Source organism: Rhinoderma darwinii, chromosome 3, assembly GCF_050947455.1.
Source record: "Rhinoderma darwinii isolate aRhiDar2 chromosome 3, aRhiDar2.hap1, whole genome shotgun sequence".
In the NCBI taxonomy this organism is placed as follows: Eukaryota; Metazoa; Chordata; class Amphibia; order Anura; family Rhinodermatidae; genus Rhinoderma; species Rhinoderma darwinii.
Window position 1 is genome coordinate 338,463,299 of NC_134689.1, and position 26,753 is coordinate 338,490,051.

General features: G+C 44.2%; 2 protein-coding genes across 9 annotated transcripts in view; one reads left to right on the forward strand and one right to left on the reverse strand.

Moving 5' to 3' along the window:
* LOC142749875 (uncharacterized) overlaps positions 1-26,753 on the reverse strand; it is a 142,921-nt gene that overhangs the window by 112,698 nt on the left and 3,470 nt on the right. For 4 of the 8 annotated variants that reach the window (XM_075858419.1, XM_075858415.1, XM_075858412.1 and 1 more), the window contains exons 1-4: positions 21,264-21,619; positions 8,786-8,874; positions 7,973-8,075; positions 6,039-6,124 (exon numbers count right to left, since the gene is read on the reverse strand). The gene's annotated coding sequence lies outside the window, so the exon portion shown is untranslated. Of the gene's footprint in view, positions 1-6,038; positions 6,125-7,972; positions 8,076-8,785; positions 8,875-18,196; positions 18,228-21,263; positions 21,641-26,753 lie in introns of those variants that run through there. The other 4 variants (XM_075858413.1, XM_075858416.1, XM_075858418.1 and 1 more) reach the window with 4 other exon arrangements.
* Positions 5,506-8,930, forward strand: LOC142750499 (AN1-type zinc finger protein 6-like). Its single transcript, XM_075859501.1, has 5 exons — positions 5,506-5,659; positions 5,756-5,858; positions 6,077-6,234; positions 6,325-6,441; positions 7,750-8,930. Exons 1-5 carry the CDS (start codon positions 5,506-5,508, stop codon positions 7,896-7,898), a joined length of 681 nt encoding a protein of 226 aa, XP_075715616.1. The 3' UTR covers positions 7,899-8,930.

Consider the following 26,753-nt stretch of genomic DNA (forward strand, 5'->3'; position numbering starts at 1 on the left):
TCACACAGTAGTGCAGGATGCACTACAAATTCCAGAAAATCCGCAGCAGACACTCTCTTAACCGCTCTGCACGCTGCCTCAAACTGGAATGGCGGCGTGCAGAGCAGTGTCGATGTACACAACACTGCCTGGTGCACTGATTGGTCGGTCGTTACAGACCGACCAATCAGATCGCTCCTAGAGGTGGCATCACTGCCACCTCCCTAGATGACGTTGGTGGCGATGGGTGTTGTCTTAGACAGCACCAATCGCCACTGTCTAACTGTACCCTGTGACTCCAGGGCGCAGTTTTAACAAAAATCCCTGCTATTGGCCGGTCAGAATTGACTGGCCAATAGCAGCGATCGCCGATGCGGGGGGGCCAAAACGGCACCCTGGGCGAGTAGTAGAGATGGCCTGCTGTCATGGACAGCAGCCATATTTACTTTGTCACGGTGCAATTAGCACCGATGACCGTTTCCCGTTGCGCCGTGTATATATACGGCGCTTTGCGGGAAGCACCTCCCGACAGCGCCGTATATATACGGCGCATGTCGGGAAGGGGTTAAATAGAAGACATTTCTTTTGGATATCTGCCAAGAAGTCCGGAAAAAATGCTATACGATGGCCATCAAAAGTGACATCTTTCATATCTCTGGCCGCTTTCAGAATGGCATCCCTGTCTCGGTAATGCAGGAGCTTGACAAGCATAGTTCGGGCTTGTGACCCTGGCGGAAGTTGTCGCATGGGAACCCTGTAAGCACGTTCCACAGCATGCATGGGTGACAAAATTGTAGCACCAAAAAAAGATTTCAGCCACGTCTCAATATATTCAGTCGGGGTATTACCCTCCGTGCGTTCAGGCAAGCCCACCAATCGGATATTATTCCATCGGAGTCTATTCTCCAAATCATTGGCCTTAGGGCTTACTCAGACGAACGTAAAATACGTCCGTGCAACGCGCGTGATTTTGACGCGCCTCGCACGGACCTATGTTAGTCTATGGGGCCGTGCAGACAGTCAGTGATTTTTGCGCAGTGTGAGTCCGCTGCGTAAAACTCACAACATGTCCGTTCTTTGTGCGTATTTCGCGCATCATGAACCCATTGAAGTCAATGGGTGCGTAAAAAAACCACGCATGGCACACGGAAGCACTTCCGTGGGACGCGCGTGATTCGCGCAACAGCAGTGAAAAGTATGAGTTAAAATAGAAAAGCACCATGTGCTTTTCTGTTTACAAACATACAAACAGAGTGTCATAATATGGCGGTTGCGCGAAAAGCACGCAGCCGCGCACCATATGATCATGACACACGGAGCTGTTAAGTGCCTTTTGCGCACGCAAAACGCCACGTTTTTTGTGTGCGCAAAACGCACACGCTCGTGTGAATCCGGCCTCAGCCTGTAAACTCAAAATGGCGTGGTCATGCTTCAAAAGATCCCTTTGCATGGGTAAAATGACGTCTTCAGTCGCGCTAACGCCGCCCTCCACCGCCGATATCCGTTCTGAGACCTTTTGAAAATCATGGCAAATAAGCCCCACATCCTCACTCACACCTCCCAAATGCAGCGACAAGGAAGACAGCGAGGTATTACATTTAGTGATGGCCAGAAAGACATCATAGAGGGTACACCCTTCCCCAGCACAGGCAATGCAGGAGGAGGTAGTGACAGAGAAGATCCCACCTCAGGCTGAGTACATAGTTCCAGGAAATGGCCGTCACAAGTCTCATCAGCGCTCACTTCGGTGTGCACCTCCAACGTGAGAACGGAGGTATGTTTAGGAGTCTCCGCGGACAGTGCAGGCTTACTTGGCGTGACAGAAGTGTGTCTCACATAGCCCGCCAGCTTAGAGGCCGCCGCACGTGCGACTGCAGGGGAGGCGCCAGCGCCAACTTGGCTCTCCCGCTCCACCGCCACATCTTGTTTCCGACGGGTCATGGCCGCGATGTCGACAGAACAGGGCTGCAAACCAGGCAGGAATGATAACCCAGGTAAGTAGCACCAGGCTGTTCAAATTGTTTCCTGTAAAGAGCTCCGAAACAGGATAAAAGCAGGATCTCTAGCAGGAGCTAACACGCTATGCGGCCTCTCACATCCCCAGTAAGGCCACGCCCCTTTAACCCTGATAGGTTTAATGAAGCTTGTATTATGGTTATACTCAAACCTGGTAAAGAACCTCTTCTCACAAACTCTCTCCCCATCTCCCTCTTAAACTCAAATATGAAATTGTTCAATAAAATTTTGACCAATAGATTACATCCGTTCTCCCAGATATCACGCTTTCCCAAACAGGATTTACCCATGGCAGATACTTAACCTACAAAATCAGAACTGCGATTAGTGCTATCACTCACTCTCGACTTGTCAAATGAAAAATATTAGCATAGATGCCAACAAGGACTTTGACAGGGTGTCCTGGGCTCCTAATTTCAGGCATTTAAAGTTCCGGAATTTTTGTGAAAGATTTTATATATGCAGTACAACCTATATATTCTGGTCCACAGTCCGCTGTGTGAGTCAGTATCCCTTCTCCCATATTTAACATGGGTAAGGGAACAAGACAAGGATGCCCGCTTTCCCCTGTATTATTTAATTTATCTCTTGATCCTCTCCTTTGGACTATGAACGACTTACCCTCATTTTGAGGTATACAAATTGGCAGTGTAAAAACTAAGTTTCCGGCTTTCGCTGATGACATTCTTCTGCTCATTGCTAAGCCTAAAAAGGCAATTCCGGATATTAAGGCTAAAATCTACAGCTTTGTCAAAGTCTCTCGATTTCTGGTTAATTTTAATAAGTCAGAGGCACTACCTAAATTTAGATCAGCAAAGAAACGTTGGGGCCAGAGCTTTCCGTTTCAATGGAGCCAGTGCTGCTATGGAGCCCGCTGCATTTGGGGGCCAGTGCCGTCCGATGTCACAGGTCATGGGGTATGACCAGTGGTGCCGCTAGCAGCCACTATGGCTGCTACAGCAGTAGCGACGCCACGTTCAGTAGTATCTGTGTCCTTAGGACGCAGATACTATTGAACACTACGGCAGAGAAGGAGGTATCTCCCTGCTCCACCATTGAAGGGGTTGTCCCAAAAAACACATGTATCCCATATTCACAGGATAGGGGACACATGTGTGATCGCTGGGGTTTCGACCGTTGGGACCCCCAGCGATAAGGAGAACGCGGAACCAAAAGTCCACCGAAATGCTCCATGGGAAGCATGGGACTTCCGGGCTCTGTGTCCGGCTTGTATGACGGAAGCTCCATAGAAATGAATAAGGTGCCGGTCACGCACGCGCAGAAGCGCGACCGGCGCACCATTAATTTCTATGGAGCTTATGGACACACAAACTGGACACAGACCCCAGAAGTCCCATGCTTCTCATGGAGCACTTCGGGGGACTTTCGGTTCCCCATTCTCCTTATCACTGGGGGTCCCAACAGTCGGACCCCCAGCGATCACACAGGTATACCTTATCCTGTGGATAGGGAATACTTGTGTTTTGTGGCATAACCCCTTTAAAAAAGGCTACAGGCCATATTTTTTGTTTTTTGGGGGGTTGGGGCTGTATGGTGCTATCTACATGGGGGGCTGTATGGAGCTATCTACCGGGGGACGACTATATGGCACTATCTACAGGGAGGGAAACAGAGACCCAGGCTGATGGGTAATTCCCATAAGGAGACATTATCCGGCAGTCAGTGGCTCTTAAGCTTAAAACAGCATGGGGGAGATGTAATGAACTGGAATTATGTCACCCATTAAAAGTTGTAAAGGAAAACTTTCCATTCATTGAGACTTCAATTCTGTCACCTGTTACTGAGCAAGACTGTAAAGTGTCCCTGTATCAGCCTGTCCTGTTACTGACAAAGCTGCGGTATGTAGCACGTTGTTCTGGAGCTTCTGACAGAATTTACAATGTCCAGAGCAAATCTCACCACAAGGAAAGTTCCCCTGTAAACTGTCCATACATAGTGACATTTCTGATCCCGCACCACAATAGGCTACAGATCAGACCCTGCATGGGGAGATTTAGAGCTCTACCCATCAGAAGCTTTAGATATTGCAGAGGTCTGAGGGTCTGCTGAGGGGACAATGATATACTATGAGACATCCCCCCCCCCCCCCCGTGTATGGTCCTCATTACACTGGTGATCACACTGGATTGGAGAAACTGCCAACAAATGAACTAAGAAATCTGCCGGCAGTTGAAACATCTGACATCTATGGATGCCATTTGGCAGACATGTTGTATATAACCAACGTGCCACCGAGCAGCCACAGTAACCATGGAAACAATAGAATCCAGTTCATTATTAACATTCTGTTTCCATGACAGGAGACTAGAAAGTGTCAGTTCTATGGGACACAGCGGCCGGCTGGCAGCTACTCGATATTTCTGACGTTTTATATGAGAATTTCAATGTGATTTCCTGATTTACGTTTTAGGAATTAATCCAGTAAGTGGTAATAATGTGAATAATGGTTGTCACCTAACAAAATCATCGTCTTACAGCAGTTTATATATAATATACAATGTCACTTACTATCCCCCCCTCCTCCTGTAAGAACAGATATTATACTATAACTCCTACTATATTGGGGGGAACAGATACAATTTACATTTAAGTAGCTTATAAATTCTCAATCTTATCATAAAACACAATGTGAACATTGACTTATTCTTGTAAGATCTTGTGAGTAACAGCAGATTTGTCTGTTCTCAGATCATTTTATCCGGATACTTTCATGTCATAATTGATTAAAGTGTTCATGAAGTAGTTACATAGTTTACAGCTAGTGGCTGACATCACTCGTAAACCCAAGAAATGCCACATTTTCATATTTACAAACCAATGGATCCAATAAACGCCCTTGAAAGAAATAATTCAATTTGTCCTGGAGGTAAAAATTCCTTCCTGAAGCCTCCAGACGACTGGACAGATTCCGGGATCAGCGTTGTACTTTCTAGATCCCAGGAACCCTGTATATTGTGTTTCTGAAGAAAAATGATCAACCCTTCTTCAATCCTTTCCACCTTGGACAATTCCTGGGGTGACATATATCATGTCCATACAGCTTACCCATTATATAAACAATCAGCCACAACATTTTTTTTTATTTTGTTTCACTTTATCAGCTTTACCAGTTTAAGTTATTTGACAGAATAGTTCAGCATTTTTAGTGTTTGGGTTCGGTCACTGTATTTACTATTTTTCCTTAGAATTCTATTGCAATAATTACCTAACACACAGATTAGATAGATAGATAGATAGATAGATAGATAGATAGATAGATAGATAGATAGATAGATAGATAGATAGATAGATAGATAGATAGATAGATAGATAGATAGATAGATAGATAGATAGATAGATAGATAGAGAAGACTGAAGGGCCTGTATTACAGAGAATCCACAGATTCATTTATTTCATTGCTGGACATTGCGTTACCACAAGTTTAGGACATTTATTAGTGAATCTAACAGGAGCTTCTGGTCACTTTTTCAGCTGCATGGTGAATAAACATGGCGCAAGAGAACCACAACCAAGTTCCTGCACTTTGTACTAATGGTTGTGGCTTCTATGGTAGCCCACGTACCAATGGACTATGCTCCGTCTGCTACACAGAATGGCTACGGAGACAGAACAGCAGCAGCAATGGGAGGAATAGACCCCCAGGTAACACTGTGTGATGGTGACTTGTGGAATAGTTTGGTGGCCTGAATACAGAAGATCTATCGGAGAACTGATGATAACTTTTGTCTTTTCCTGCAGTGATGTCAGTGAGAAGTGGGGTGGAGGCTTCTACCTCACAGATTGTAGACTATGCAGAGCTTGATAAACCTGCAGAATCTATAGATTCACAAGGACAAGTCAGGTAAGTTATTCATCATTTCTGGGGCAGTATATGTGAGAAGTGATTCTACCTGTTGTAAGAGTACAGGGTATATGTGGAAACAGAATATTATAGTGAAGGCCTTTCCAGGGGTCCACAATGATGTTTGGTATGAGTGCCCTAAGACTGACGCCAGTGAAGAGCCTTCCTGTCTTTTTTTACCTCTGTTCGTTCTTGATCAGTATTTTTCTGTCTTGCAGTTTTCTTCCTCAGACAGATTCAGGCTCCTCTTCACCAGATGGAAATACCTTAGAGAGAAGAATTGAGGTGTATATTCGGAACATACGTTTGGGGGTAGAATTACAGCGAGGAAAGAGAAAGTATAATGATACAGAACAGACTTTGGACAGTGCTGAGGGTAGGTGATTATTTGCTTCGGTGGGATTTATCCTCGTACGGGGTCATAATGAGGAGTCATTTTATGTCATTTTTATGTATTTTTCTATAGCTTCAGCATCAGATAATGCACAGAAATCTTCTGAAGATCAAGAACTCTCCCCACCAAAGGCCAAAGTCAAGAAAGTTAACCGTTGCCACGTGTGCCGCAAAAGAGTTGGGCTCACCGGTCTGTATACATATAAGACATTACTTTTTATGTTCTGTGTAGAGTATAAAGAGATGGTGCTCATGTGTTTGGTAGCTGGAGTTACAGGTAAAGTCCAGCATACAGATCCTGAGTAAAATTATATATACTTTATATAAACTTCTATGGGGAGAAGTTCTAGAAACAAATATTGAGGTCCTACTTCTGATGAAACTCTACCAGTAAATGTGGACAAAAGGGGTTGTTCCAAGAATAACATTTATCACCCATCCACAGTATAGGTGATAAATGTGTGATCTCTGGGGTACCCATAACTGGGACACCCACTGACTACTAAAATGGGGATCTTGAACCCCCCACTCACAGAGATAGCCGAGCGCTGTATTTGTCTATCTCCGTCAGTTCTATAGTTTTTAAATGGAACAGCAAAGCGCATCCTCGTCCTGCTCTCCGGTCGAGCTCCTCTTCACTGTGGTCGTGCAGTGAGGAGGAACGGGGAGTTCTGACCCCCGTTCTAGTGGTCTGTGGGTTCGCAGTGTGAATAGGTGATAAAAGTTAATATTGGGATGACCCTTTTAAGTTTGAACTAAATGTTTCACCTATACCCAGAGGAGGCTGCAATTGTGGCTGGTTGATCCACATGGCAGTTCTAACACTTAAAGTCTATGTAAACCCTTGAAAGTAATTTTTTATTTTATTTTAATAAAGATGTCAGTCAGTGTGTTTGGTGCAAGTTTAAAATTATTTTTATTAAAAATTTTTTTTACTTTTTGAGATACAGCTGCTTTGTATACTATATCCTTCGCTGAACCCTGTACCTGTCAGGTCTGCGGGACTGACGGGTTCAGTGACAGTGGGTCATGCTTGTCTCTGACATGCAAGATCTGCCTGTTATCCATCACATCATTGTTCATAACTTAGATGTGATAGATTACAGGTGGATCCTACGTGTCAGAGACACGCAGGACCCACTGACACTAAACACGTTACGGATTTAGGTCTTAGCGCACGATACAACTGCTCTGTATAGAGAATACAGAGCAGCTTTACCTCAAAAAGTAAAAATAATTTTTAATAAAAACAAATTTGAAAGTTGCACCAAACACACTGACTGACATTTTTAATAAAAAAAAGCCTTTAATTATAAGTCAATATTCATTAATGTTAGTAATATCTGAAAATGTGGCTTAATATTTGGCTACGTATAAGTATAGCAGAGATTCCATTATTATATACAAGCAAGATGGTGGTTGCCATATTGGTTTTTAACTATGGAGATGTATTACAAAGTCACTGTCAGCTGCTGTTAATATGTCCATTTTTTGCCAGGCTTTGACTGTCGATGTGGGAATATATTCTGTGGGATACATCGTTACTCTGACAGGCACAGTTGCTCCTATGACTATAAAGCTGAAGGAGCTAAGAAGATCAGAAAGGAAAACCCTGTTGTGGTTGCGGAGAAGATCCGTAAAATTTGAAAGCAAAATTCCATCCTGTGTGACACAAACATTGTGGTGTGGACTGTGGTGTGGTAATAAGTCATACAACCCACCTTCATCATCCTGACTCTACATCCAGGGATACAGCTCCTTCTCTTTTATCTTCCTTATTACTCCTTTTCTTCTTCTCCTTTGATTATAGCTTTTCCCCAATTCCTACAATTGCAATAAGAATGAAACAAAAGATTAAAAAAGAGTCAAATATCCTTTAAGGGGTTTTTCCAGTTTAGAAGAAATTGATGGCATATCCTCAAAATAGCCTATCATATCATGCGAGCGCAGCCTCCCCTATTTCTTACCTGCTCTGAACTGTGAATCGCAGTGGATCACAATATTACAGCCTTCTTACATACGAATGAATGGGAGATTTGCCGCTACAAGTGTGTTGGTGATTCACAGTACGAGCAGTGACAGGAATGGAAGGAAAGCAGCGCTCGCATGAACGTCGAGGCTCCTTAAAAACTACAAGTCAGACCCCCACCGATCAGATATTGATCGCCTATCTTTAGGCCATCAATTTCCTGTAATATCATCCTGACTAAACATCCGGGGATACAGCTTTATTTTTATCTTTACTTTCTTCTGTTCTTTATCTCTTGTTTGATTGTAACTTTCCCCAAATCAATATACATGAGATAAGAAAAAAACCAAAAATGATACAAAAAAAACAAAAGAGAAAAAAATAGTAAATCTTTCCTAAACTGTCCCCAGGCTTTTCCATACTGTGCACAACTGTTTATATTGGAGAGGGGATGTGATGGAGTGTAATGTAATCTCTACACCGGTGTCTACAATATCTCCGCTCTCATCTCCCCTATCCCTTATATAAGTATTATCCAGCATTGTGGTGTGGTAATAAGTCATACAACCAAACTTTATCATCTTGACTTCACATCCAGGGACACGGCTCCTTCCCATTCATTTTCCTTGTTTCTCCTTTTTTTCCTACTTGAATCTATAAATGAAATAAAGATAAATCACAATAAATAAAAAAATTGTAAAATCTTTAAACTGTCTCCAGGGATTTTTATACTGCACATAACTATTTATAAGACTAAGTTCAATCTTTGTGTTGTGATGTAGTTTAGTAAAGTTCATAGTTTCACCATAATTGTGAGTAAAAACCGTGGCAAAAATAAAAGCAGGAAAACCACATGTTAGTATTTACAGGATTGTCGCAGTTCTGCCACGAACGCGGTTACTGCTTTTGTTATAGAAATAATTCAAGGAAATTTTGCTATACCTTCTCCCGTGAATTTTTTTTTTCATTACTTGAATTTCACATTAAAGTCAATTGGGAAAAGACACAAACACATAGAAATAGGGCATGGTATATATTTTAAAAAAGCAGCAAACCCTGAGTAACGTGATTTACAAATACAAAATGTGAATATGTTCTCTAAAAATCTCTGTGCAGGCCATTTGAGGTCCCTTCACGCCAAATTTCTCAAATCTTGTCTTTATGGACCTGGTTTGACAATCATCTCGGAACAGGAAAGAGCCTTCCACAAACTGTTGCCACAAAGTTGGAAGCATATAATGGTCTAGAATACATAGGTAGGTAGTGTTCCCCTCGCATCCACCAAACCCAGATTTGTCCATCAGACTGCCAGATAGTGAAACGTCATTCATCACTCCTGAGAACATGTTTCCAGTCCTCCAGAGTCAAGCGACGGCCCATGAACATCCACCTCTTATAACCAAAGAGGCAGGCAGCTTATTATGAATAAAACATCTCATGATGACAGAGATGGTCAGGAAGATGAGGAGGAGAAAGTGGCTGAGACGCACAGCGATGGCGAGTGACCAGGAAATGGACGGGCAGCAGCCGACGGCGGGAGGTACAGCGGGAAGAGCTTTAGGAGCTAATGAACTTCCGCTTGCGCATCAAGTAGTCTAGCAACCAGCAAGGGAACAATGCTAGGCACTAGGGAGAGCATGTTTCTATATTTTTTTTTTTCTGGTGCGGTGCGTACCCCCTGAGGCTGTGGCGCATACCCTCTGTGGTACATGTACCATGTCCGGAGAACCAGCAGGGAAAAATCCATTTACCCCTCCTCTACTCTAGACTAACAGGAAAACAGGCAATAAGATTTTTCTTACAGAAAGCATGACATAAATCTTCTATGTGCCTCAATATGATCATACAGAGAGACGTGGAGGTACAGCAGGGACAGGATAGTAAAAGCTGTGTATTCATGATCTGTGCAACTCGAATCCTGAATACGGTCATACACATGTCCTCACTTGTAAAAATCAGTTCCCAATGCTTAGTAGTGAGGTTGTGGTGGATTTAGGATTACATTAAGCTGACAATTTGAACAGGCAGAGCTGCAGTATAAAGCATGGAAGAAGACAGAGCCTGAGCCACAAATGAAACAAGGAGCAGTGTTTCAGGCTACCTCAGAATTCCTTTACAGCTTAGACTACCATGTACTAATACTGCAGGTCTAATCATAGATGTGCTGTAATGAAGAAGGTGCTAAACACATAGAAATATAGGGGGGAATTTATCAATAGGTTTATGCCTAGTTTTTGGGCATAATAAGTCACAAATCATGGCATTTGTAGATGTATTTGTGGCTTTGCCAGTTTTGTAAAGTGGTGAGAAAAGTGGGCGAGATTTACTGCGAGTGAGCGAAGTATCCACCTTTTCGACAGATTTATTAATACTAAAGCCAGAATTTTGTCACAAATCTACATCTCATTGTCATTTTCTGACTGTAGGAGGGTAATGGAATAATTTGGGATTGGTAGAAATGTTATAGATATGGTGAAGATGATGTACAACTCCCCCACTGCTAGAGTCATTGTAGGGGGGACTTGTCCCATACTTTCGTGCTCTTCAGAGGAACATGGCAGGGATGACCCCTCTCCTCGCTCCTATTCACCATATTTATTGAACTCTTGGCAATATTTTTTAAATCAATCCAAGTTTATTAACAGTACATATTACATGAAATCCAGCATAATAAAGCGTTTTCATTAAACACATCACATTACATGCACATATGATGTCCACAAACAAAAGATTTGAACCTCCCTCAACCTTCCCCGACCCCCACCCACACAGCCCCATACCAACCAGTCATAGTCAGTTCCCAAGCATTACACGAAAAGTAACAGGACATCCCCAGCACATTCCAATATACAGCCATATTTGTCCACTTATGCAGCAGTCCCGTGCCCAAGTAGATCAACCATCATATCGGCACTATTCCCCCCACCCAGTGGCGTAACTACCGCCGTAGCAGCCGCTACGGGGCACGCGGCATGAGGGGGCCCGTGTCGCCCGCCGGCACGGGCCCCCACCATGGCCGGAGGCTCCGCTAGCAGCCGCTATGGATAGGGGATACATGTCTTTTATTAGGACACACTGTAGGTCGCATTTTTTTGGGAGGGGGGACGCTGTATAGCGTTCCCTACAGGAGGGGGGACGCTGTATGGCGTTCCCTACAGGGGGGGACGCTGTATGGCGTTCCCTACAGGAGGGGACGCTGTATGGCGTTCCCTACAGGGGGGTGTGTGTGGCGTTCCCTACAGGGGGGCTGTATGGCGTTCCCTACAGGGTGGGGGGGGATGTATGGCGTTCCCTACAGGGGGGGCTGTATGGCGTTCCCTACAGACACATGTACATGTCTTTTATTAGGACACACTGTAGGTCGCATTTTTTTGGGAGGGGGGACGCTGTATGGTGTTCCCTACAGGGGGGGACGCTGTATGGCGTTCCCTACAGGAGGGGGGACACTGTATGGCGTTCCCTACAGGGGGGGACGCTGTATGGCGTTCCCTACAGGAGGGGACGCTGTATGGCGTTCCCTACAGGGGGGGCTGTATGGCGTTCCCTACAGGGTGGGGGGGGGATATATGGCGTTCCCTACAGGGGGGGGCTGTATGGCGTTCCCTACAGACCCCCCTGTAGGTAACGCTATACAGCCCCCCTGTAGATAACGCCATACAGTCCCCCCTGTAGATAACGCCATACAGCCCCCTCTGTAGATAGCGCCATAGTCCCCCCTGTAGATAACGCCATACAGACCCCCTGTAGGGAACGCCATACAGCCCCCCCCCCCGTAGATAACGCCATACAGTCCCCCCTCTAGATAACGCCATACAGCCCCCTCTGTAGATAGCGCCATACAGCCCCCGCTGTAGATAGTGCCATACAGCCCCCCCTGTAGGGAACGCCATACAGTTCCCCCCTGTAGGGAACGCCATACAGTCCCCACCTGTAGGGAACGCCATACAGTCCCCACCTGTAGGGAATGCCATACAGTCCCCCCCTGTAGGGAACGCCATACACCCCCCCTGTAGGGAACGCCATACAGTCCCCCCGTAGATAACGCCATACAGCCCCCTCTGTAGATTGCGCCATACAGCCCCCTCTGTAGATATCTACAAAGGGGGCTGTATGGCGTTATCTACAGGGGGGCTGTATGGCGTTATCAAAAGGGGGGGTTTGTAAAAAAGGCCCTATCTACAAGGGGGGGTTGTGTGACACCCAGGGGAGGGGGGGCCCCAGTCAAAAGTTTGCTATGGGGCCCAGTCTTTCCTAGTTACGCCCCTGCCCCCACCCCCGTAACCATACCCACATCCACAGTCCCACTGTTTAAAAACCTTTCCAGTGTGAACATGACATATCACGTTGCTGTCAACTTGCCATATATCAGGGTTTTCCCACCCCCCCAGACATTCGGAGTCTGAGAAGGGTGGTTGATGCCAACCCCGAGTGATCGATCCATTTGTCCCATTGCTTTCCAAATTTCTTGACAGTTCCCCTTTTCTTGTGTATATTATATTCCATCAGAATGGTATGATTAATAGTCCCAAGAATTTCCCCCACGGATGGTGGGTCTGCATCCAACCAGTGTTTAGCTATACCTTTTCGGACCTGGTACAGAATCTTGGCAATGGCCAAACCTTCCTGCCGGTCCCCTTCCAGATCACCAACATACCCAAGAAGCAGCACCTTTGGATCATCTGGAAGCCCCACCTCATAGACCCGCCATATCAAATCCGTCACTTCCCCCCAAAGGGTCCTGAGAGCACCACAGGCCCAGAACATATGAAAAATATCCGCTTTTTCCACTGGGCACCTACGGTACTTAGCATCCGTTCTGACTCCCATTCTTTTCAGAACCCACAGCGTTCTATACACCCTGTGTATTAAAAAGATCTGAGACCTCCTCTGTGCTATATTCATGGACAGATTTCCAGGTGAAAAAAGGAAAAGAATCTCCTATTATTTTATTAGAATTGTCAGTTCTTGCCCAGGTGTACACCACCAATATAAGTCATAGAAATTATGGGTATGGGAAAAGAAGAAAAAGGGGCAAGAACATTTTAGAGGAATTAGCCAATGCAGGGGAAACTCAAAATGATCTAGGAAACTCACAATTGGTGGCTACCAACGTGGAGGAAGGGGGCGTGAAACATAGGCTAAAATTAAAATCTAAGAACATGCCCTCTTTGGGTTTATGCCCACAGGTAAAGATTTTTGTAGATCTGGTCACACAAGATATTAATCTATTAAGCGAAACCTTGCTCTCCAGTAACATCACTATTGAAGAAAATAAAGCGTTGGAAGAATTCAAGACCTGGACTGATGGGGTTTTTAAACAATCAGACAAGGGTGAGAATGTGGTAATCTGGCCCAAAGAACTCTATATTAGAGAAGCAAAAAAACAGCTCAACAATAGAGATTGTTACAAATTTTTATGGGGGGATCCCACTTTACAGTTCCAACAAGAGTATGAGAGACTCATCAGCTCAGGTCTTGAAGAGAGAGCCATCTCACAAAATGAGGCTAAGTATCTTTTAGTCAGACATCCTAAGGTGGCAACCTTCTATATGTTGCCTAAAATACACAAAAATGTGGAACAGCCACCTGGCAGACCTATAGTATCTGGCTGGGATGTCTGACTGAGAAATGCGTAGCTTTGTATATAGGCTTCCCTCTTACACTCGGGACACGATGCAGATACTCCAGGAGTTCAATAATGCCAATCTTGAGGAGGGTGAATTTTTGGTAACTCTAGATGTAGAGAGTCTCTACACCAATATCAAACATGATCTGGGGTGTAGAGCTGTCGATTTCTTCCTAGGTTGTGAGCATAACTATAGTCCCAGTAGGATGACCTTTGTCAATAGAGCACTAAAATTCATATTAACAAGAAATTACTTTATTTTTGATTCTTCCTACAAACCCAACGAACAGCAATGGCACCCACTTTTTCCAACCTGTTCCTTGGGTGGTGGGAGGAGGAAATCGTTTTTGGGGAACCTCTTCAAGCACATGTTGAAAAAATATCAATATGGCGCAGATATATTGATGATATCATATTCATCTGGAGGGGATCCGAAGACGACCTGCTAAAATTTATAGATGTTCTCAATACAAATGAATAAAATCTAAAATTGACCCTAAATTATAGCAGAAGGGAAGTCACTTTTTTGGATGTTAAAATTGGTATTGACCATAATCGTGAAATTATTAACAATTTATACAGAAAGGAGACAGCCACCAACAGCCTCCTAGATGCACAAAGTGCCCATTTAAATAGAACTATTAGAGGAATCCCGAAGGGAGAATTCCTGAGACTAAGGAGAAACTGCTCCACTTTTGAGAATTTTAAGATGGGAGCTAGGGATCTCAGAAATAGACTGAAGGAAAGACACTACACAGGGCGTCAAATTAAACAAGCATACATCTTAGCCCTCCGGACGGATAGAGATGCACTGTTGGTGGTAAAAGATAAAACAGAGAGTGATGATAAAGTGATTTTTATCACCACACTGTACGACAAGTGGCAAGAAATGAACGATATTATGAAACAACACGAGCAGGTATTGCTATTGGATGAAGACCTAAAAAAACATCTGGGTACGACTATTTCTGTAGGATATAAAAAAACAAATATTATAGGACAACATATTGTTAAAAATCACTTTACTAGGGACTGCATAAAAAATAAATCAGAAAAATATCCAGGTTTGTGTAAAAAAAAAAAAATATTAAAAGTAAAAAAAAAAAAACCTTTTCTCATTTTCCCCCTAGAGCATAGTAAAAAATTAAATAAATAAACATAATTGGTATCGCCGCGTCCGTAAAAGTCTGAACTATTACAAAATATTATTATTTAACCCGCACGGTGAACACTGTAAAAAAAAATTGTAAACGCCAGAATCTCTATTTTTTGGTCACCTAATCTCCCACAAATAATGAAATAAAAAGTGATCAAACCGTCGCATGTACACCAAAATGGTATTATTAAAAACTACAGCTTATCCCGCAAAAAGTGTGCCCTCATAACACTTAATCGACAGAAAAATAAAAAAGTTATGGCTCTCGGAATTTGGCAAGTAGTAAAATATAGAAAAAAAACTACATATATTTGGTATCGGCGTAATTGTATTGACCCACAGAATAAAATTAACATGTTGCTTTAATTGCACAGTGAATTCCATAAAAGCGACGCGCAAAAAACCATGGAGGAATCGCTGTTTTCTTCATTTTCTACCCCACAAATAATTTTTTTCCCGTTTCCTAGTACATTATATGGCAAAGTAAATGGTGCTACGAAAAACTACAACTCGTCCTGCTAAAATAAAGCCCTCATAGTACTATATAGATGGAAAAATAAAGGCGTTATGGCTTTTGGAAGGTGGGGAGGAAAAAACAAAAATGAAAATATGAAAAAGGTCTGCGGCGGGAAGGGGTTAAACGTCACCATAATCTCAATTTAAAGGAATTATCAGGATGGGCAATTTGTCATCTGACCACAGGGATAAGAGGGGGCGATATAGATTCCATGTTGCTAAAAGAGGAAAGCAAGTGGATATACAAGATGAACTCAGTGAGCCCTAATGGACTCTATGAGTCCTTTAATTTTGGCTGCTTCCTTTGAAAGTATGGTCCTTTATTTGATCTTTGAATGTCCCATCGGTAAATGGGAATTTTTATGGACTAATTGAGGGAGGAATTATTTGACAACAATGTTTTCCCTTTTTCCCTGCCCATGAGACATGATGGTTCATCTGCTCCTCTTTACAACTACCACTTTTTGGGATGATGCAAAAATACTAGAAATTCAGAATGGCAATAGCCACAATTTATGCAATAATCCATCATATTTCCCATAACTAAATAATAACAATAAAAAACGAAACAAAAGAAAAAATTAAAGCTCATAAAATTGCACTGAATACAGACCATGATATCAATACTCTAATTTAAAATCTAAGGATAAAAATTGCTCCTTATAGTTCACATCCTTAGGACGGATTTTCACGAACGTGTAATACGTCCGTGCAACGCACGGACCTATGCTAGTCTATAGGGTAGTGCAGAATGTAAGTGATTTTTGCGCAGAGTGAGTCCGCTGCGTAAAACTCACGACAGGTCCTATATTTCTGCATTTTTCGTGCATCACGCACCCATTGAAGTCAGTGGGTGCGTGAAAATCACGCACACCACACGGAAGCACTTCCGTGGGACGCGCGTTATTCGCGCAACAGCAGTCAAAAGTATGTTTGCAAACAAAAAAAACACCACGTGCTTTTTGTTTTACAAACATCCAAACAAAATGTCATAATGATGGCGGCTGCGCGAAAATCACGCAGCCGCGCATCCTATGTGATGACTCACGGAGCTGTTAAGTGTCTTTTGCGCACGCAAAACGCCGCATTTTTTGCGTGCGCAAAACGCACACGCTCATGTAAATCCGCCCTTAGGGTGTTCTATACGTGATTGATGAAAGATCAAATAACATACTTTATGACTTGTCTATATGTCAAAATATAAGACATTACTTTGATAGTAATGTCTGGATATCATTAATAAGTAAATTCACACCGCTATGTTTTGACGAAAATGTAAAGGAAATTATTTTACCTGTATTATGCTGACTGGCTAAATTTGCTGTCAGTCAACTGTTGACCTATACAAAGGGCCATAAACAAAAGGTTCCCGCTCCCGGAAGAAGCTGACTTTGATCATTGAAACGTACGTCGGGTAACATACCGACTTTGTAAATAGGGAAAGGAATAATAGAGGGAGAGAATAATGTAAAATAAACCATCCTTACCTTGTTTGAATGCATTAGCTGCAGCAAGTGCGAGCTTTGATGACGTCATAGTCACCTACGTCTAATACACTAGACGCCAGTAGCCTCGGACCTAGCTGTGGCTCTGGTTTCGGTTTCGTTGCAGGGAATATCCTTAGTGCAGCGACGCTGTGGGATACTACTGCAGCTACTCAGCTATACTTAGTCCTAGGCTCTAAGTCTCAGTCTCGCTGCCGGGGAGACAATCCCAGTGCAGCGATCCTGTGAGACGATTTTGCAGCTATCTAGCCACATTCAGTTCTGGGCTCCAGTCCCAGTCTTGCTGCCGAGGGAGACAATCTCAGGGCAGCGACGCTGTGAGGCATTATTGCAGAGCCATACTTGGTTTATCATTTGAGCTGCCTGCTATTGATAATAGATATGCCCACAAAACCTTATGGATTAAGGTCAATTAGGTGATCTTGATGTGAGAACGGTGAACATTAAAATTACACTTTCTAGCTTTAAGAGCACTTCCTCTCTAGTCCTGGTGATACGGACACAACCATTCATACAGGATGGTGTCTCAACTCAACGGGAATTGACTAACAGAATATAGTAACACTAACATAAATAATAAAGAATAAAAATAAAAAACAATAAAGGTTTTTTTGCCAGTGCAATTGAAAGGGGACATTGCATTGGATAATCCTTCCCTATAAATTGTCGGTATCGATCGTTATAATAATTGAAGGCGACCTAATATATATTTTTTCTTGCCCCTTTTTCTTCTTTTCCCATACCCAGATTTCCAGGTGATGCCAAGATGTCCTCCCAATGATCCTTAGGTATAGGGCCTATATTCTGTTCCCATATCACCCTTATGGGTTCCATAAGATCCCCTAAATACTTAGATAACATAAGCCTATATACTAAAGAAATCAACCCCTTAGTAGCAGGCGCTTTAGCAACATACTCCAACACTCCCAAGGCATGAATAGTCAAATCTACTGGATCACTCTGGGATTGGAGGGCATGGCGAATCTGCAGATACTGATAAAACATAGCCTGTTCCAAGTGAAATTCGTCCACCCTTGGCGATTTTAAAAAGAGAGGATGTGTCTATATGTGGATTTAACCTAAAACAGGAGAAAAAAAGAGACACGGCGCCACATAGTGCAAAATAAAAGCTGGATTAGGCGAGGGAGCAAACTTTGTTAGATGTAAGTTCACCTTGGCCAATGGACACTGTTAGTTGTCAAACGAGCATTGTGGCTGCTGCCAGGTCCAAAACACAGCAAACAGAGTTTGTTGTCCAGAATTGAAATTTGAAAAATAAAAAATTGGGACCAACGGCGCTGCAATAATGAACAGGAAAATAAGAAGCTTTAAACGGACATCACGGCAAAAGTTTAATGTCAGAGGCTACGCGTTTCAACACCGGACTGGTGTCTTCATCAGGCCAATACAAAATGTGTAGTTCAAGCACATTTATATACATACAGGAAAAGAGAAAAACCGCCAAGATAGCAGGTCAAAGGTCAGACACATTATAAGTCAGCACATAACATGTCTAAATGTGAATACATAAACGCTGACTCTACAGTGATGTTTAAAAAACACATATGACATAATCGTTCACAAAATTACATTAAAAGAAGAGAGATAGAAACGAAACGAAATATGGCTAAACGTGCCGTTTTTACACACGTACAAAAATAAACAGTTTATATCATTAGTAGCCACAGTAATAACCGTGGCAATGTGTATAAATTCTGAGTGTTTGTCTGAGACTAAAAACAAACATAATTAAATTAATATAGCGACTATAATCCTGAGACGCTGAATTAGCGTCCCCGGTTGCTAGGTAACCTAGAAAGTACGGTGGCCGGGACATAAGCGCTGGAGCGCATAATGGAACGCACAAAGCTAAACTACGGAGAAAGAGACGAGTGGTGAACAGAGACCACCAATTCATCAATCAGGGTAAGTAAAACTCATTGTAAGCAATATGATATGCTAAAATAACATAAAAATGATATAAAAAATAATTATAATCTGGGTAATCTTATGAAAACCAGACATTGATCAAGATGTTTTTCTGACAGGGGAAAAAAACAATACCGCATAGCCCCCTCTATCACATACTCCTCCACATAGCCCCCTCTATCACATACTCCTCCACATAGCCCCCTCTCTCACATACTCCTCCACATAGCCCCCTCTCTCACATACTCCTCCACATAGCCCCCTCTATCACATACTCCTCCACATAGCCCCCTCTCTCACATACTCCTCCACATAGCCCCCTCTATCACATACTCCTCCACATAGCCCCCTCTATCACATACTGCTCCACATAGCCCCCTCTATCACATACTCCTCCACATAGCCCCCTCTCTCACATACTGCTCCACATAGCCCCCTCTATCACATACTCCTCCACATAGCCCCCTCTATCACATACTCCTCCACATAGCCCCCTCTCTCACATACTCCTCCACATAGCCCCCTCTCTCACATACTCCTCCACATAGCCCCCTCTCTCACATACTCCTCCACATAGCCCCCTCTCTCACATACTCCTCTACATAGCCCCCTCTCTCACATACTCCTCCACATAGCCCCCTCTCTCACATACTCCTCCACATAGCCCCCTCTATCACATACTCCTCCACATAGCCCCCTCTCTCACATACTCCTCCACATAGCCCCCTCTATCACATACTCCTCCACATAGCCCCCTCTATCACATACTGCTCCACATAGCCCCCTCTATCACATACTCCTCCACATAGCCCCCTCTATCACATACTCCTCCACATAGCCCCCTCTCTCACATACTCCTCTACATAGCCCCCTCTCTCACATACTCCTCCACATAGCCCCCTCTCTCACATACTCCTCCACATAGCCCCCTCTATCACATACTCCTCCACATAGCCCCCTCTATCACATACTCCTCCACATAGCCCCCTCTATCACATACTCCTCCACATAGCCCCCACTCTCACATACTCCTCCACATAGCCCCCTCTATCACATACTCCTCCACATAGCCCCCTCTCTCACATACTGCTCCACATAGCCCCCTCTATCACACACTCCTCCACATAGCCCCCTCTATCACATACTCCTCCACATAGCCCCCTCTATCACATACTCCTCCACATAGCCCCCTCTCTCACACACTCCTGCACATAGCCCCCTCTCTCTCACATACTCCTCCACATAGCCCCCTCTATCACATACTCCTCCACATAGCCCCCCTCTATCACATACTCCTCCACATAGCCCCCTCTATCACATACTCCTCCACATAGTCCCCTCTATCACATACTCCTCCACATAGCCCCCTCTCTCACATACTCCTCCACATAGCCCCCTCTATCACATACTCCTCCACATACTCCCTCTCTATCACATATTCCTCCATATAGCCCCCTCTCTCACACACTCCTGCACATAGCCCCCTCTCTCTCAAATACTGCTCCACATAGCCCCCTCTCTCACATACTCCTCCACATAGCCCCCTCTATCACATACTCCTCCACATAGCCCCCTCTCTCACATACTCCTCCACATAGCCCCCTCTATCACATACTCCTCCACATAGCCCCCTCTCACATACTCCTCCACATAGCCCCCTCTCTCTCACATACTGCTCCACATAGCCCCCTCTATCACATACTCCTCCACATAGCCCCCTCTCACATACTCCTCCACATAGCCCCCTCTCTCACATACTCCTCCACATAGCCCCCTCTCTCACATACTGCTCCACATAGCCCCCTCTATCACATACTCCTCCACATACTCCCTCTCTCTCACATACTCCTCCATATAGCCCCCTCTCTCACATACTCCTCCACATAGCCCCCTCTATCACATACTCCTCTACATAGCCCCCTCTCTCACATACTCCTCCACATAGCCCCCTCTCTCACATACTCCTCCACATAGCCCCCTCTATCACATACTCCTCCACATAGCCCCCTCTCTCACATACTCCTCCACATAGCCCCCTCTATCACATACTCCTCCACATAGCCCCCTCTATCACATACTCCTCCACATAGCCCCCTCTCTCACATACTCCTCTACATAGCCCCCTCTCTCACATACTCCTCCACATAGCCCCCTCTCTCTCACATACTGCTCCACATAGCCCCCTCTCTCACATACTCCTCCACATAGCCCCCTCTATCACATACTCCTCCACATAGCCCCCTCTATCACATACTCCTCCACATAGCCCCCTCTATCACATACTGCTCCCCCTCCTTCACAGTCTCATTACCTTCCACCACAGTGTTATGTCAGGGCAGCATCCTCTTCCTCTATCTTCTCTTTCCTGCATTGAGCTGCATTAGGAGTAAGCCCCTCCCCTTCCTGTCTGATCACATGACCTCCTCCTCTCCACTCTGGCATCTAGTTTGTGAGCAGGGCCCCAGCAGTAGTTAATTGGAGAAAGGAGAGAGAGATGATAGATTTATACTTTGTCTGTTATGCTAAACAGTCAGCGCCGGGGTGTGACACCTCAGCATGACAGACGTACACACAATGAAGGGGTTAATAGCTGCATTACTAGTAGCTACTTACTTAGGGTAGGGGTCAGAGAGTAACAGGAGTCAGATTTCCTGAGCTGAGTAACAGCGGGACACTGCGGGCGGTACTGCCGGGGAGGAGCAGGCTTGCACACCATGAGTTCCTCCTGCTGTAGCCATTCCTTTCCCTCTACACAGGTCACGAGGAAGAGGGAAAATGCTAGAAGAGGGCTGATTGGGTGGGTGGCCCTGGGTCTGGGTCTCGTAAGTAAAATAGGTGGATACATCTGCAATGTCTGTTTGACAGCCGAGCTGCCACCAAGGCAACTACATTACTGGGTATTTTGTTCCCCAAACATAAGTGACCCAGCAATGTAGAGGATCCATTGTAGTGCTACTGCGCCAGTGTGGTGAGGGGGGCCCGCGGGCCAGTAAGACCAGCTCTACAGTGTGACCCACCAAGCCTCACCTCATATCTCAGATTCTAGACCTGCAGCTATCTCAAACAGGCACCTAAAAACACACCTGCCCTATAAGCAGCTGTAAGGGAGCTCGTACACGCAGCGGTTGTGCTGTAAAGATTTGTAGCCAATTGCAGTGGCTTTGTGATGCAGCTTTTGGTCACGCAGCTTTTTGGTGACTCAGTACACGCGGTGCACTACCGCAGCAAGGCCGCTCTGTATATGGGCATCTTAGGTAAGCGAATCGGGAGAACATTTCTATTGATTTAAAGAGGTTGTCTGTTTTAGAAAACCCATTTTCACATACTTTAATAAGACATCCTAAATTAATAGCGGGGGTCCATTCCTGATCCTCATCTATTAGCTTGAGAGGACATCAGCTGCAAAGAGGGTCTTGCTCTGGAGGACTCGGCTTGTGCGTGCACTGCACAGACAGCCGATTGATTTTAATAGGAAATTATTCATCTTTCATTTCCACTGCGGTGGTGGTTCTGCTGGCAAATTGAGCGCTTGCTGTCCGGTTCCCTCACAGATTAGAGCTGGTTGCTGGTGGTACCAGGACACCCTGTGAACAGCTTATTATTGACTAAAGCCGACAACCCTTTTAATATGCCTGAACACGTTTGCGCAAAATGGCGTACCACTACATTCTAATTGGGGTCTTGCGCACGCAATAGCACGTAATGCTCTGCCCAGTGGATGGCATGGGCCGCACTATAAAGCCGACATCCCGCTGCATCGGCCGGTATCAGAGATAACTCCAATTCTAGCCGTTTAGCCCCTTAAATGTCGTGGTCAATGGCGACCGATGCATCTAGGTGGCTAAAGAGATAGGGGTTCCCTCTGTTACCCCTTTGGAGTCCAGTGATGTGATTGCGGGGTACAGTTGGGTTGCCATGGCAAGCTAGGACGTAAAAAAGGACAAGCCCCATTGATAAGGACAATGGTAACAACCAATTTTTAAATCATTCATATATTTCCAAGAGGAATAACAGAGGAATTGCACAACTAGAGTGCTAAGAAAAGATGATCCAGTGTTGTCATTTTATGGGAATACAATCATTTACTAAAACAGGGAGCAGACAGGAGAATTGACATGTCCTCTTTATTAATGAATATAGAGAGGTGGTCTCCAAAGAGGACCCCTTTAAATGAACTTGTGATGGATCATTTTTAGGAAAAGTTAACAATGGCTTCACAGGTAGTACTGTAGATTGAGGCAAAACTAGGCCTCTTTTCAGATGCATTTATGGTCTCTATGATATATCCACGAATAATAATAATCTCCTTCCCTTCAGGACAATAATGCACCAGTAAAGTACAGTGATCAGCCCAGTACAGTCCCGATGGAAAATAAAATGGAAAAACTCATTCCAAGCAAAACTCAAAATAAGAGTTTTGCCTAGACCACTGGTGCGCCATCTCCGCAATCGTCCCTCTCTTCTTATGTTGCCCTTTTTTTAAATCTCCCGCTGGTTTACTGCTTCACTTCACCTGAACCGGACGTTAATTACAGCGGCCTTATCTAGCGTGTAAATTGTCAACACAACCCATGCCCCAGTGAAGAAGGATACCAGAGGGAGATTAAGAAACTGGCAATCCTAGAGAGGTTAGACAGAGGAGTTCAGGACAACTGGGATATTGAGGTAATATAAATAGGGAATAATAGTGTCACAAAGCACCCATATAAATATCACATATTAGTGGCCTTATAAACTATGCCATACAGTGGTCATGAATAGTATCAAATAAAAGTCCAGATGATGTGCCATTCAGTACAGGGTCAGACAAAGACAAGCGAGGGCCCCTGTACAAATACAGCGTGTGGGACTGCCTTTACCAGCATTCCTGCAGCATACATAGTTACATAGTTACATAGTTAGTACGGTTGAAAAAAGACACATGTCCATCAAGTTCAACCAAGGGATGGGAAAAAAAAAAGGGATACATTTATAGACATAGGAGCTAATACTTTTTTGTTCTAGGAAATTATCTAAGCCTTTTTTAAAGCCTTTTTTTCTGGCATTTGTGAACATACACTTTAACTTGCCTTTCAGTTTTTCACTTTCACTATCATAAATGTGATTATTTGACATTATTTGGGCATTATTATTTGCATTGCTGTTTTGTAACAAAAGTCTCTCCTTATCCTATTGTCTAGTCCTCTCCCCACAGTCTGTTTCTCCCCCACCAATATAGTCTGACCCCTCTCTAACCTAACTACCCCTTTATTTTCTAAATTGACCTCCCACCTCAGCCCTAGTTTAAATACTCCTCCATCCCAGGTAGAATTCTCTCCCCCAGCACAGCAGACCCCCTTCCATTTAGGTGCAAATCATCTGCAGAATACAGTTTGTACCCCAATGAGAAGTCAGCCCAGTGCTCTAGGAACCCAAAGCCTTCTCCTCTACACCAAGACTTCAGCCATGCATTTAACTCCGTGAGCTCCCGCTGTCTTTCCTGTGATCTGCATGGCACAGGCAGTATTCCTGAGAATACTACCTTGGAGGTCCTTCCCTTCAGTTTATAGCCTAGTTCTTTAAAATGATTCTTAAGTCTCCTCCACCTACCATGTATTCTATCGTTGGTACCCACATGGACCACAACAGCTGGATCATCACCAGCCCCTCCCAATAATTTATCCACCCATTCCACCACATGCCAAACCCTGGCACCAGGGAGACAGTAAACCATTCTGTTGAGGCGGTCTCGGTGACAAATTATTCTATCCGTCTTCCTGATTATAGAATCCCCTACAACTACCAATTTTCTTAAGGAATAGAGGGGATCCTCCAGCTCTCCTGAACATAGCAGTCCCACTGTCAGTAGTGCTCGGGTCCTCGTGTCGGCACACGCAGTAAATGGACGAGGAGGAGAAAGGAATGGATCCAGCGCTGAGACCAGGTAGGTTAGTTTAAAAACTGAAACTTCTTCCAAGATTTATTATTGCGAATAACAAAGGGAGTGAGTTAAAAGGTAGACAAGCAGTGTTCCTTCTGGATACGGTGGCTAGTTGAAGGGAATAGGCGGGTGCCTACGCGTTTCAGACGCGATCTGCGTCCTTAGTCATGGCTTCCTTGTTATTGTTATTCGCAATAATAAATCTTGGAAGAAGGTTCCGTTTTTAAACTAACCTACCTGGTCTCAGCGCTGGATCCATTCCTTTCTCCTTCTTACCAATTTTCTTGCTTTACCTGCATTGCCATCCCGCCGACTACTAGCTGGGCTGTTCTCCCGGCTGTTAGGGAGATCAGTATCCACTAGGGCTGCCATTTCTGAGACCGACACCCTCGCATCATCACCCAACTTGGCAATTTTGCTTGGAATATCAGAAACAGGATTGACCTTCCTTTTCTTGGACCCCTTTCTACTTCCACTAACTACATTAACCCAGATGCTTGCCTGATCCTGCTGACCCATGTCTTCAACCTCCAGGTCTACCCCACTAACTGCCTGCTCAGTGAGCAGCATGCTCCGCTCAAGATTGTCTATCGCCCTCAGTGTTGCATTTTGCTCCTCAAAGATCTCTAATGCGAGCTTCCAGGTGAACAACATACTCACATCTGCCACAGAGGTATTCACCCTGGAACAAACATATGGCAAACGGTGCACTGAAGAAAACCTCCAATCTTGCTATCCATTATCTCAGTTACAAAGAAAACAGTGAACAATTGAAAAAGTAAAAGAAAAGAAGAGTACTTACAGGGACTTTAGCTCCTCTTTTTAACTCCGGTTTGATAACTCCACTTAACATGATCTTCTCATATTTAAAAACATTCCTTGTGATCTAGGGCAGTGAAGGGATTAATGGTAACATTTATGGTGGTCTAAAACAGTAAAGTTGATAGAGTGAAAAAAGGACCACCGGCGCTGCTAGTATGAACAATGTGGAGGCTTAGACATCGGCCTGATGAAGACACCGGTTCGGTGTTGAAATGCGTAGCCTCTGACTATTAAATACCTTTCCTTTGATGCCTGTCTAAGCCTCCACGTTGTTCATACTAGCAGCGCCGGTGGTCCTTTTTTCACTCTATCAAGTTTAATTCGACAACAAATTTTGTTTGCTTTGTGCATGGACCTGGCAGCAGCTTCATTACTTTTGTGACACCTACCATTGTCTACAATCCAAGGTGAGCATACTCTTATCACCAAGTTTGCTCTCATGTTGTACCTCGCTTTTATTTTCACTATGTGGCGCCGTGTCTCTTTTATTCTATTTTAGTTAAAACAGTAAAGGGGTTAATAATAAAATCCGTGGTGGTCTAGGGCTGTGAAGGAGTTAATGATAGGATCCCCTGTAGTCCAGGGCAGTGAAGTGATTTAATGGGATGTCCAAGAGTTAAAGAAATTAAGCATGACCGGTATGCTCATCAAAATGCGTCTACTGCTTGCCACTCATGACAAACTTACTCATTATTAGTCGTCAAGTGGTTAAAATACACATAGAGGTGAGTTTTGGTAAAGGGCCCACTGTATCTTGGATCCAGAGGTGTAACATAAAGCTCCTGGGCCCCAATGCAAAATCTATAACAGGACTCCATCTTCCATATATCATTTATAATACCGGTGTCTTCGTATGCGGCTGAGGGGCATTTTGGCCCCCTCAGGTTCCAGGTGTGACTGCTACCTCTGCACCCCCTATAGCTACGCCCCTGCATGGATCCTTGTGTCTTATCTCTCTTTTTACCTCCTCTTGGTCCCTCCCTCACCTCTGATCCTCCTTTAAATGATTCTACCCTTACTCTGGAGTGTAATATATAAAAACATTTTAAAAGAAAACTA

Coding starts and splice junctions, on each gene's coding strand:
- LOC142750499 (XM_075859501.1), top strand. CDS start 5,506: ATGGCGCAAGAGAACCACAACCAAGTTCCTGCACTTTGTACTAATGGT. Junction 5,859..6,076: donor GATTCACAAGGACAAGTCAG/GTAAGTTATTCA, acceptor TCTGTCTTGCAG/TTTTCTTCCTCAGACAGATT. Junction 6,442..7,749: donor CAAAAGAGTTGGGCTCACCG/GTCTGTATACAT, acceptor ATTTTTTGCCAG/GCTTTGACTGTCGATGTGGG.